Raw genomic sequence first — 12,410 nt, 5'->3', positions numbered from 1 at the left:
GGTTGCTGTAATTATTCATGTGCTTTCTCCTGAAGGGATACAATCATAGCCACACTCTCCTGGCATTCTTTGCTACGACCTAAAGCAGTCTGCTCTGAAGGATGCTGATTCCAAACTCATTTCCTGTGGGGATTCTTGAATGTGATTCATGGCTCTTAGCCAGGCATAGGCAAACTCGGCCCTCCAGATGTTTTGGGACTACAACTCCCATCATCCCTAGTTAACAGGACCAGTGGTCAGGGATGATGGGAACTATAGTCCCAAAACAGCTGGAGAGCCAAGCCAAGTTTGCCTATCCCTGCTCTTAGCCGTTGAGTTTCTCCCATGTGCAAATTTTGTAATGTGAATTAACATGTGTATTCCACCAAAACCTCGATGTCTATAAAGTGCGTTCCTCTGCGTGAATTCTCTGGTGAAGTTTAAGACTTGATCCATGGCGGAAACTCTTCTCACACTGGGAACATTGATACGGCTTCTCCCCTGTGTGGATTCTGTGGTGCCTGTTCAGGTTTCCACTCCAGCTGAAGCTCTTTCCGCACTCGAAGCATTTGTACGGCTTTTCCCCTCTGTGGATTCTTTCATGCACTCTCAGGTACATGCTCTGAACAAAGCTCTTTCCACACTCTGAGCATTTATAGCGCTTTTCGCCAACATGGACTCTCTGGTGTGCATTAAGGTCTGAACTGTGAGGGAACTGCTTCCTGTTCTCTGAATACTCATGTGGCTTTTCTCCCATGTGGATTCTCTGATGCTTAGTAAGGTTCATCCAGCCAATGAAACCCTTTCCACACTCTGAGCACATCAACAGTCTCTCTCCATTCTCAATATTCCTTTTCTTGCCTGCACGATGTTCTGCTAGTATTGGAACTTCACGGAAGCCAGCCCCCACAGAAGCCAAGCGTTTCTTCCTCCACTTCTGCTTTTGTTCAGTTCTCTTTCTTTGAGGAATGTTTTCTTCATCCCTTTCACCCCCATCACCTGAAAGAATCAAGGAGGAACAGATCCTCAAATCAAGAAGGAAACTCAATGAATCAACGAAAGTAGAAAATATTAAGTGGGGAGGCAAATCCTTTCAAATACATTAAACAGCCTCTGATGGTGAAAAGGAAATAGTAACAGATACTGTTACACAAAGAGTCGGACACGACTAAACAACAATAACAACTGCTACACACGCCACATTATATATGGTCCGCATTTGTAGGAAATTGATATTTTAGTATGGCAGTCTCTATACTTTGGAATTCCCTGCATATTGATATGAGACAAGTGCCTTCACCCTTTTTGGCACCAGCTTAAAACATTTTTGCTCAGACAAGTCTACCCAGGTATCTAGAATACTGATGTGCTTGTAGTTTATTACTATTTTTAATCTTTTGAATTTACCCTTGATTTCTGTTTTAACTGGGCGAAGCACAACCCAAATCCTGCAGGGGAATAGCTGTAGTTTGATGATACAACATGTGCCTTGCTTTGAGGTTTTTCTATAACCAAGCACTAAATATTTTTGTGTGTGAAACAAGTAGCATAAATTATTAGCAGTAGTAAACCTACTACGCACCCTCCGTCAGCAGGTCCTGGGGTGGTTTACAACAATCTAAAATTCGTAATTTAAAAAAGGATTTTAGAAAATTTTACAGTCCCGGGAAAGGGGTGGGCTGTCAAAACACGTCTCAGGTCTCAAGGCCAGGGTAGAGAGCTACGTCTTCAGCATTCAGTTACAGGTAAGAGAAAACAGGTAAGTTTTTATAAAGATTTTTTTAAACTGAGGGGAGCCCCTGCTGTTTCTTTCAGAAGTGAATTCCGGAGTGCAGGAGACACCACTAAAAAGGTCCTGCTTCCCTCTGGTGCCCACCAGCTTAATTAAGGAGGGCGTGGGAGTCTGGTCTCACAGAAATAAAAATGTCTGCCAGGTATCTGCATGGCTTGCTAGGCCAAAAATGCAGGGAGTCCCATCTCAGTTAAGCACCTACCTGCTAATGTCTCTTGTTCTTCAGAGCCCTCAATGAATGCATTTTCCCGTTCTTTCTGCAATGTGATGCCAGACCTGGAAATTGGTAGTCCTTTTTTTGAGAGAAATAAGGTATTATTATTTATTCAATTTATATACTCCCCTTTATCAGGGTGGAGTACAACATTAAAACACATTGCACAGCATCAATGACAAAAAGAGCATACTGACAGACACCTAATTATGATGATAATGATAATGATAATGATAATGATAATGATAATGATAATGATAATGATAATGATAATGATAATAATAATAATAATAATAATTTATTTATACCCCGCCCATCTGGCCAGGTTCCCCCAGCCACTCTGGGCGGCTTCCAACAAAATATTAAAATACAGAAATCAATCAAACATTAAAAGCTTCCCTAAATAGGGCTGCCTTAAGATGCCTTCTAAAGGTCTGGTAATTGTTATTCTCTTTGACCTCTGGTGGGAGGGCATTCCACAGGGTAGGTGCCACTACTGAGAAGGCCCTTTGCCTGCTTCCCTGTAACTTGGCTTCTCGTAGCGAGAATAGTCCTGCTCCCCATACTTTTGCAGGTCATAGATTATTTAATAGGCATAGGGCCTGGGTAATGGTATAATGCTGCCTTAAAAGTATAGCATGGATGGGGCCAGAGCTTATTTATTTGAATCCTTTTGACCTGCACTTTCATAGCATATATCAAGGAGGGTTGTGGCATAAATTCAATTAAATCAGAATAAATATCTGTAAAATGGTAAGCCAGTAAGCTTACTGCGAAATGATATATAATGAATTGAAAAGGGTGTTCAAAATAACCTTTGTAAAAAAACAAAACCAGAAGCTTTTCTTTGGGGAATTATAGGGACAGAACCACCTAAATTGTATTGAAATTTATTTATGTATGCGACTACAACAGCAAGGATGTTACTCGCCCCAAAATGGAAAGAAGCAGAAGTCCCAGCAAAGGAAGAAAGCTGCAAAAGCTTATGGAATGTGCAGAAATGGTGGAACGTACCAGAAGAATAAGAAATCAAGATAAACTTTTTATAAAAGAATGGAAACGCCTTATTGAATATTTACAGATAAATTGCAAACAGATAAAAACATTGGCAGGGTTACTGTAATAACCCGCAGTTTCATACAAGTTTATATTTAAAGTAGATAATTAAATGAGCAAATTAAATGAATTTGGATATGCAGAAGATATTAAAAAATAAATTTAAGGAACCACAGAAAGAGGGGGAAAGGGAGTCAAACTTTGAAATGTTAAAATGATTGTGAAATTAAAGAAATGCATAAATTTGAAAAGTATAAATAAACTTTAATATAATAATAAATAAATAAATATCTGTAAAACATGTTTACAAACACCAGTAAAACAGCAACAGATACTAGCTGGCTGAAGGGGGGGGGCGAATCCATATTGTAAGGATGTGACTAAAAAGTACAGTTTTTAAGACACATCTGAAAGAAGGCAGGGGTGGCTCCTGCCAAACATCCACAGACAGGGAGTTCTGCAGGGTGGAGCCTGCCACACTAAAGGCCCTTGTCAGCTACTGTCACACGCTGTGACGTTTCCCACAATGCACTGCCGCATACAAAGAGCAGCAACTATTCCTCCTCTCAGGATCTATCAGGCAAAACCAAGGAGAAGCCTTACCTAAAGATACCAGATTCTCATAATTCTCCTCCATGACTTCTTTGTGCAGCACTCTCTGGCCGGGATCCAGCAAAGCCCATTCGTACTCTTTGAAATGAATTGCCACCTCCTCAAGGGACACGGGAACCTGAAAGAGGGATGTCCCATCAAATCCCACACCTCTTGCGGGGTCTGAAAAAGGAACCTGGGTGGTCCCCTGCCCATTTCCCCAATGATTCCACCCACCCCGTACCTGTTCCAATTGGGCAGAAGCCATTTCCAGTCCGGCACAAAGAGGAGGAGCTCTAGAAGGAACCTCTGGGGTCATCTCGCTGTCTCCAAACGTTGTTTGACATCCTATTGGGAAGACGAAGAAAACGGGGAGGCATTTTAGGCTCTGTGATTTAGCCCAAATGCTAATCTAGTAGGCATCCATGTTGGGTGTGGTGTCTCTTTGTTCTAAGCTGCTGAAGAGAATGGGTGTTATTCTCTATCTCCAGCAGTGTGATCTTTAAATAAGGTGGACTACAAAGAGAGGTGTCTCCACCCAACAAGGATTCCTGAGAGAAAACATTAACACAACCCACAGGATCCAGGCATATTCAAGAGAAGGAGAGACCATGTTGAAACCTGCTCCTTTATGGACCTTACCCAGAGAGGTGGTGCCCATGTCAGCCTCCTGCTTGATTTCCCTGAACAGTGGCCTCTCGGTGACATCCTGCAGGATGTTCTCTGCCTCCATGAAACATGAGGTTGCTTTGGATGACATCTCCTGCACCTGAGATAGGAGCCCATGCAAGGAAGTGGGGGGGGGGGAGAGAGAGAGAGAGACAGGAAACAGGTCAGGCAAAGGCCAGGGGTGCCATTAAATAACAGAAGATGAATAAATGTTCAAGTATTAAGTTACTATTACTGTATTGGCCCCTATATAAGCCACACTCCCCCCCCCATTGCGATCTTGAAAAGTTAAAGTGCAACTTATATTCGCCACCTTACAAAAAGTATTGGGTATGCAGCCAGGAGCGCGGCATTGCAGTGCTTGTCCCAAACGTAATGCCCCATCTTCTCCCCCAAGGCCAGGAAGGGAGAAAGCGAGGAAGGGAACGGCTTATATTCGGGTATTGTCTCTCCCCCCCCCCGCCTTAACTTTTCAATGTACATCATATTTGGGCCAATACAGTATTATTATCATCATCATTAATAATAATTGTTATTTACCCTCCCTTTCACTCCAAGGTCCCAGGGTAGGTTGCGGCATTAATACACAATACTAAAAACAATTCAAAACTTGGATTCATAAAAGTAAGGTGAGTCCCAAAAGCATACACCTCAACAGCCAGGGTAAAAAATGAGCATCACCAGCATTCGCTGGAAGCTGTATAATGCAGGTAACCAGATGTACCTCTATGGGGAAGGAGTGCCACAGCTTAGGGGCCACCACAGAGAAGGCCTTCTGCCTCCCACCAAACCTCTGAGGGTGGAGGAACTACCAAGAGGGCCCCCCATCTGCTGATCCTAGCACCTGAGAGGATCTGGTAATTTATCAGCTGGAAGATTGATCAGTGAATCCAAATACAACTAAAGGATTGGGGCCTTGGAATTACCAGAGCAAAACAGTCTCTCACCACAGCCTCCTTCTGGTCTTCCGCTTGGCTCATGAGAAAACCTTCGGCCAGGGCCACTGCCTGGGAAGTGGTCTCCACTCCACATTCCCTGACCCAGCTCTCCATCTCTGGGGGGAGGACAGCCAGGAACTGCTCCAGGATCACCAGGTCCAGCATCTGAGCCTTGGTGTGCCTCTTCGGCTCCAGCCACTGTTGGCAAAGGCGGTGGAGTTGGCTGCAAACCTCTCGGGGTCCCTCGGCCTCCTGGTAGCGGAAATGCCTGAAACGTTGGCGCCGAGCGTCTGAGCTGAGGACGTCCTCCTCACCCAGGATCTCCTGTGTGGTTTTGTTTGAGGATGTCACACTGCCCCTCACCTGGATGGTGTGAGGAGCCACCCTTGCTTTCCCCCCTGTGTCAGTTGCCACAGAGTCTTGCTCTTCCATCTTTCCTCCACAGGAACTGTCATTTGCCTTTCTTTTCTGCCTAGAAGGGAAGGAGCATGTCGTATTGCTGCTTCTTTTGGTCTCGTCAGCCACATCTCTGTGCCATTTCATGAGGTGACTGTGCATCGCGGTGGTGGTTCCCACCTTCTGGCAACCGCTGGGCTTCCCAAGACTAACAGTTTGATGGCACAGATTGCGACGGACCACAGATTTGCTATTGGCATCCTTGGTGAAGAGCTTCCGCACAAAGGACGTTTTCCCACGATGGGCTGTTGGCTCCATGTTGGTGGCAACCTTTGGCTCAAAGGATCCAGAGCAGGTGGAGTTGACTAGGGAGTGCGGCCTTTTGAAGCCAGAGGCTCCTCTTTCCTTGAGTACTCGTAGTGCCCTTTCCTCTGCACGGTCCTCCTTTACCAGCACAGTGTTGCCATCCCTTGACTCAAAATCTTGACTGCTGGTGCTCTCTAGCAAAGTGAATTCCCTCGGCTGGCATGCTACACAAGCCAGAGAAGTGGATTGCAATCTAGAAGTGCCTGACATGGACCGAGTGCGAGGCCGGCAGGGTGTCCTCTTGCCACTTCCTGCTGCCTTGTTAAGAGCGGGCGTCAATCCCAAAGTGCCTGAGACAGACCGGGTGCGAGGCCTGGAAGATGCAGTCTTGCCACTTCCTGACGCCTTGTCAAGGACATCTCTGTGCTTTCTCATCATGTGACTGTGCATTGCAGTGGTTCCCACCAGCTGGCAACCGTCAGGCCTCCCGAGGCGAACCGCCCCATGGCAGAGACGGCACTGGACCACAAATTTGCTTATTGTCGCGAAGTATCTCCACATGGAAGAGATCCTCTGCCTTTTGGCTGGTGGCTCCATAGCGGTGGCGTCCTCTGGCTCAAGGGATGTGGAGGAGGACTGTCTTAGGGGGCATCTGCTTCTATGCAGCTCTGAGACCACGCCTGGGGTGCTGCTCAGGGGAACTTGGCCACGATGGGCTTCTGCTTGTGCTGGAAGTGGCAAGTTCAGCGTGTTGGAACCGGGAAGTTCCTTCTCTTCCTCCACACTGCTCTCCAGTGCCAGAATGAAATCCTCATCCTCCGACTCAAAAAGATCCTCTTGGGAAGACTCCAGTGGAGATTCTTCAGTAGGGTTTTGGGAACCGCTCCATGCCTCTTGTATGCTGAACTGTGGTCCCAAGCAGTTCCTTTTGATTGTCCTCTCCATCTTATTCTGCAGGTTGCCCATTGCGTAAGAGGTAGTCACTGTGAATCAATCCAGCCGAGTCTAATTTTTTTGGGGGGGGGCGGGGAGAAAGAGAAAAAGAATAAATCAATCACTGCTTTTCAATAGAAGCACCCATTAAAATCTAAGGGAAGGGAATTTGTATGAGCTTTAATGTGCACTGTTCATCCAAGGGCAAAATTGTTGGAGCCCTCCTTATTTCCCAAGTCAGAATCTGTTTATAAATGTCAGTTGCGAAATCAGCTTTTCAAACTATAATGTATTTATATATTCCCACAGAGACATATAAATATGAAGCAGGCACTGGCTGATAAAGGTTTATGACATAAAAAAACCTGTTTTTTAAACCCCCAAAGACTCTTTTTTTTTTTTTGCTGCTTATTCATAATGACTGTGAGTGACAACCCCACCCCTATAGCTTTCACCAAGTGCTTATTGTCCCTGTAAAATATTCAAAAGTTTTTTTTACATTTATACTTAATTTATATATTTAAAATATATTTAATATTATGGAGGCTCTCAACACACCGGTTTGAGACTTCCTTACAGCTTGGCAGCCTAGTGCTTCCAGGAAAGTGGGTGGTGCAAGAGTTAATGAATAAGCACCCCAAAGGATACGGGCCTCTCAGCGATACTGCCTCTCAGTAATTTGTATGGATAACCTTGTATGCATTGAACATTTTGTTATGCGTTTGGCTCCCATGAATTCCTGTGCCCAGCGTTTGTTGGAACAGAAGTTTAATCAATGCTTGGAGTTCCAGACATGGGTTGAAGCAAGTGCAAAAATATAAGACAGGCACGTTCCCCATGTCCAGGAGATCACCTGAAAGGCCATTGACACATAAAACATGGGTCACACAGGGGACTATGTCATTCTGGCAAATGTGTGAAGCCCCTCCCAGATGCCTGTGTTAGTTAGATGACAGAAGGCTTTCATCTGTTCGAAAAATATCAATGAAAAGGACTTTCGAAATACAGCAACTCCATACTTGAAACTATTCAATTGCAAATTCTAGGGCAGGCATAGGCAAACTCGGTCCTCCAGATGTTTTTGGTCTACAACTCCCGTGATCCCTAGCTAGCAGAACCAGTGGTCAGGGATGATGGGAATCGGAGTCCCAAAACATCTGGAGGGCTGAGTTTGCCTATGCCTGCTTTAGGGATCCCAGTTTGATGTATTACTATGACCGAGGGGCAAGTCAGGATTGCAAAACTTTGGCACCAGTTTGGAGGGGCCCCCAAATTTCAGGGTTTGTAGTTAATGAAGCTGCAGAGCATGTTTTGCATTTCCCTCAGTGATGATCATTGCAAAGATGCCTGAAGCTGCGTAGAAGCACCTATTTGGCTATTAAGAAGGCAAATAGCACCAGCATTTTGCAGTGGTGAGGCAGAAGTCAATTTGGGGTGCTGGGGTTCCTAGATTGCTGTCTTAGGGACCCTGCTACCACCCACTCACCCCTTGCAACCCCAGACAACTGCACCCCTGGGTGAGACTGACCAATGGCCCCTCCCAAAAATATACATAGAACAATTTAAATGGGGTGATCAAAAAGAGAGGCTAAATTGATGCAGTGTGTGGCAACCTCTAAACTTTGGAACTGCCTGCCTATTGACATCAAGCAGGCATCTTTACTGCACTCTTTTCAGCACCCACTTAAAACATTTTTGTTTAGGCAAGCGTATCCAGACATGTAGAAATGTTTCCTCTCTTACTTAACTGCCCTGGATTTTTAATCTTCTGAATGTTTTCAAATATTTGCTTTTAACTATTTTTAAGCAGCATCGAAATCAGATTGATTATATTCTCTGCAGCCAAGGATGGAGAAGCTCTATACAGTCAGCAAAAACAAGACCTGGAGCTGACTGTAACTCAGATCATCAGCTTCTTATAGCAAAATTCCAGCTTAAACTGAAGAAAGTAGGAAAAACCACTGGGCCAGTAAGATACAATCTAAATCAAATCCCTTATGAATACACAGTGGAAGTGAGGAACAGGTTTAAGGATTTAGATTTGGTGGACAGAGTGCCTGAAGAACTATGGATGGAGGCTCGTAACATTATACAGGAGGCAGCAACGAAAACCATCCCAAGGAAAAGGAAATGCAAGAAAGCAAAATGGCTGTCCAACGAGGCCTTACAAATAGCGGAGGAGAGGAGGCAAGCAAAATGCAAGGGAGATAGGGAAAGATACAGGAAACTGAATGCAGATTTCCAAAAAATAGCAAGGAGAGACAAGAGGGTCTTCCTAAATGAGCAATGCAAAGAAATAGAGGAAAACAATAGAATGGGGAAAACCAGAGATCTGTTCAAGAAAATTGGAGATATGAAAGGAACATTTCGTACAAAGATTACCATAATAAAGGACAAAAGTGGTAAGGACCTAACAGAAGCAGAAGACATCAAGAAGAGGTGGCAAGAATACACAGAGGAATTATACCAGAAAGATATGGAGGTCTCGTACACCTCAGGTAGTGTGGTTGCTGACCTTGAGCCAGACATCTTGGAGAGTGAAGTCAAATGGGCCTTAGAAAGCATTGCTAATAACAAGGCCAGCGGAAGTGATGATATTCCAGCTGCACTATTTAAAATTTTAAAATATGATGCTGTTAAGGTGCTACACCCAATATGCCAGCAAGTATGGAAAACTCAGCAATGGCCAGAGGATTGGAGAAGATCAGTCTACATCCCAATTCCAAAGAAGGGCCGTGCCAAAGAATGCTCCAACTACCGCACAATTGCGCTCATTTCACACGCTAGCAAGGTTATGCTTAAAATTCTACAAGGCAGGCTTAGGCAGTATGTGGACCGAGAACTCCCAGAAGTGCAAGCTGGATTTCAAAGGGGCAGAGGAACCAGAGACCAAATTGCAAACATGCGCTGGATTATGGAGAAAGCTAGAGAGTTCCAGAAAAACGTCTACTTCTGCTTCATTGACTATGCAAAAGCCTTTGACTGTGTCGACCACAGCAAACTGCAAGAAGATCAAACCTATCCATTCTTAAGGAAATCAGCCCTGAGTGCTCCCTGGACGGACAGATCGTGAAGCTGAGGCTCCAATACTTTGGCCACCTCATGAGAAGAGAAGAATCCTTGGAAAAGACCCTGATGTTGGGAAAGATGGAGGGCACTAGGAGAAGGGGATGACAGAGGACGAGATGGTTGGACAGTGTTCTCGAAGCTACGAACAAGAGTTTGACCAAACTGCAGGAGGCGGTGGAAGACAGGAGTGCCTGGCGTGCTATGGTCCATGGGGTCACGAAGAGTCGGACATGACTAAACGACTAAACAACAACAATTTTTAAGCAGTCATGTTTACGTTTTATTTTATAAATTTTATAAGACACTTAGAGGTTTGTTTGTTTTACACAATCAAGTTGTGTATATAGGTATGTTGTGTGTGTGTGTGCGTGCACACACACACACACATATAAATACACACACATATACATACATACATATGTACACATACACACACATATATAACCTTCAATTACACAATGAAAAACTCTGCCAAAGCAATTTACAACTAGCGTAAAAAATATGGTGTGTCCAATGCTACTCCTACTCAGAGTAGGCCCTACAGAAGTTCATAGGTTTCTTAATTAGAGCAGGTTTACTCGGGGTAGACCTGCTGAAATTAAGTAACCTATTAACCAGTTGGATACAAACTGGAGTAATAAAAATGGACACTAGCATGTTTAAAAGTCAGGATAGCAACACAATATGAGAAGGACCCATGCCTTTGATCAACTGTGAGGGGGAGTTGACTATAAAATAGCTCTAAAGCCAGCGGTGGGGAGAGGGAGAGAGAGCTTCCCTTCGCTCCCAACGGTATGCAAATGGGGCATCTTAACGTTTAAGGGCAGAACATCTTAAGATTTCAAAGAGCGCGAAACAGAGCCTACCAGTAGGTGGCGCGCATGAGCGAGAGAGACCGAAGGACTGTAGTTACATAGAGGTTTCCCTAAGCATTTACTTTTCAACCCCCGATGTGCTGCTATTCCATGCATGGACGCAGCGGGGGAGGACAGCTGCCCGCTCCAATCAATAAAAATAAATAAAAATGTGTAGCAAAGTGAGGATCTCCCCACGCCACCCCACCCGCAACAAAAATCCTGGCTACGCCCATGATTCCGTGCAATATTTTTTCCAGGGCTTTCGCATCACGCAAACACAAAACCTCCCCGCTTTCCAAACACACATTTTTACAGCTTTTTTTTGGATACACCCAGCGGTGCCTTCTTGCAATGCAGTCCGACCCTGACCCCCCAACCTCCAAAATATCCGTTTTTGGCGGGGGTGGGGAGAGATTGAATAGTTTCTGGTTGCCGGCAAAAGTTTTCAGAAAACTCCCCTCTCTGTCCAGCCACACTCTGGACCCCCCAATTCCCTCTAACCCCCATATCTCTATTTGATTTTTATTGGTCGGATCGATCCATCTAAACATCAATTGGAACAGAGCCAGCCCCCCCCCCGCTTTTCCCGGGAGGAAATCCCTCCTCACACGGGAGCACACACCAAGTTGCTAGACCTCTGGAGGTTTCGATTACGAAACGTAGTTCAAAACATCCAGAGAGCAAGCCGATGCAGTTATTTGCAATTATATTTCTCCTTCACATTTATATAATATTTTACTAGGTTTTATACAAATCTAACAAGAATGAAAACAGTAACGAAAATGAAAAAAATACAAAAATAACCTAAAACAATATTAATCAACCCCCCAAAAAGGATTCCCTGAATACCGTGACTTCCCTCCACCCCACTCTCCTGGTTTCTTAGCCATAATTTTTTCCCCTACCGAATATAATGATTACTCCAAACTTATTTTTCCTTCAGTTTTTCTATAGTGCCCATAAAATTACAAGTCTTCTTAAAATCCTGCCAGTTTGTTAACCTGCTTAGAATACGAAATTGTGTTTCTCAAATCGCCATCGCAGCCAAGTTTAGCTTCAACCCAGCACAACCGACGGGTTTCAGCTAAATTTGCCTGCGCGGGCGCTTTGAAAAAGGCTGCGCGGCTGCGCGGGCGATTTGAAAAAGACTTCTATTTTATAAATTTTGTAAGATACAGGTTTGTTTCTTTGTTTTACACAATCAAGCTGTATATATATGTTGTGTGAAAACATATATATATAATATTTTACTAGGTTTTATACCAATGTAACAAGAATGAAAACACACAGTAACAAAAATAAAAATCAAAAAATACAAAAATAATCTAAAACAATATAAATCAACCCCCCACCCAAAAGATTCCATGAATCCCGTGACCTCCCTCCACCCCGCTCTCCTGGTTCCTTAGCCATAATTTCCCCCCCTACTGAATAAAATTATTACTCCAAACTTATTTTTCCTTCAATTTTTCTAGAGTGCCCCTAGAATTACAAGTCTTCTTAAAATCCTGCCAGTTTGTTAACCTGTTTACAATACGAAATTGTGTTTCTCAAATCGCCATCGCAGCCAAGTTTAGCTTCAACCCAGCACAACCGAAGGGTTTAAGCTA

At 44.2% G+C, this 12,410-nt stretch overlaps 1 protein-coding gene across 1 annotated transcript; it reads right to left on the bottom strand.

Annotated features, from left to right (window-relative positions):
• Nucleotides 1-379: 379 nt before the first annotated feature.
• On the bottom strand, nt 380-6,907 carry LOC148687178 (uncharacterized). The gene is made up of 7 exons (XM_088664275.1): nt 6,002-6,907; nt 5,249-5,971; nt 4,275-4,401; nt 3,877-3,980; nt 3,645-3,771; nt 1,974-2,063; nt 380-978 (listed from the first exon to the last, which is right to left on the bottom strand). The coding sequence occupies exons 1-7, from the start codon at nt 6,905-6,907 to the stop codon at nt 380-382; spliced, it is 2,676 nt and encodes an 891-aa protein (XP_088520401.1).
• Nucleotides 6,908-12,410: the final 5,503 nt, after the last annotated feature.

Source organism: Zootoca vivipara, chromosome 2, assembly GCF_965207765.1.
Source record: "Zootoca vivipara chromosome 2, rZooViv2.hap1.1, whole genome shotgun sequence".
Taxonomy (NCBI): domain Eukaryota; kingdom Metazoa; phylum Chordata; class Lepidosauria; order Squamata; family Lacertidae; genus Zootoca; species Zootoca vivipara.
Note: the sequence above shows the minus strand (reverse complement) of the source record. Positions and strands in the feature narration are given on the sequence as shown.

Bases quoted from the DNA above. Each gene is read 5' to 3' on its own strand.
- LOC148687178 (XM_088664275.1), bottom strand. From the start codon at position 6,907: ATGGGCAACCTGCAGAATAAGATGGAGAGGACAATCAAAAGGAACTGC. The intron at 3,981-4,274 runs GTAAGGTCCATA...TCTTCCCAATAG, and splicing joins CATGGGCACCACCTCTCTGG to GATGTCAAACAACGTTTGGA. The intron at 979-1,973 runs GTAGGTGCTTAA...TGATTCTTTCAG, and splicing joins AGAACAAGAGACATTAGCAG to GTGATGGGGGTGAAAGGGAT.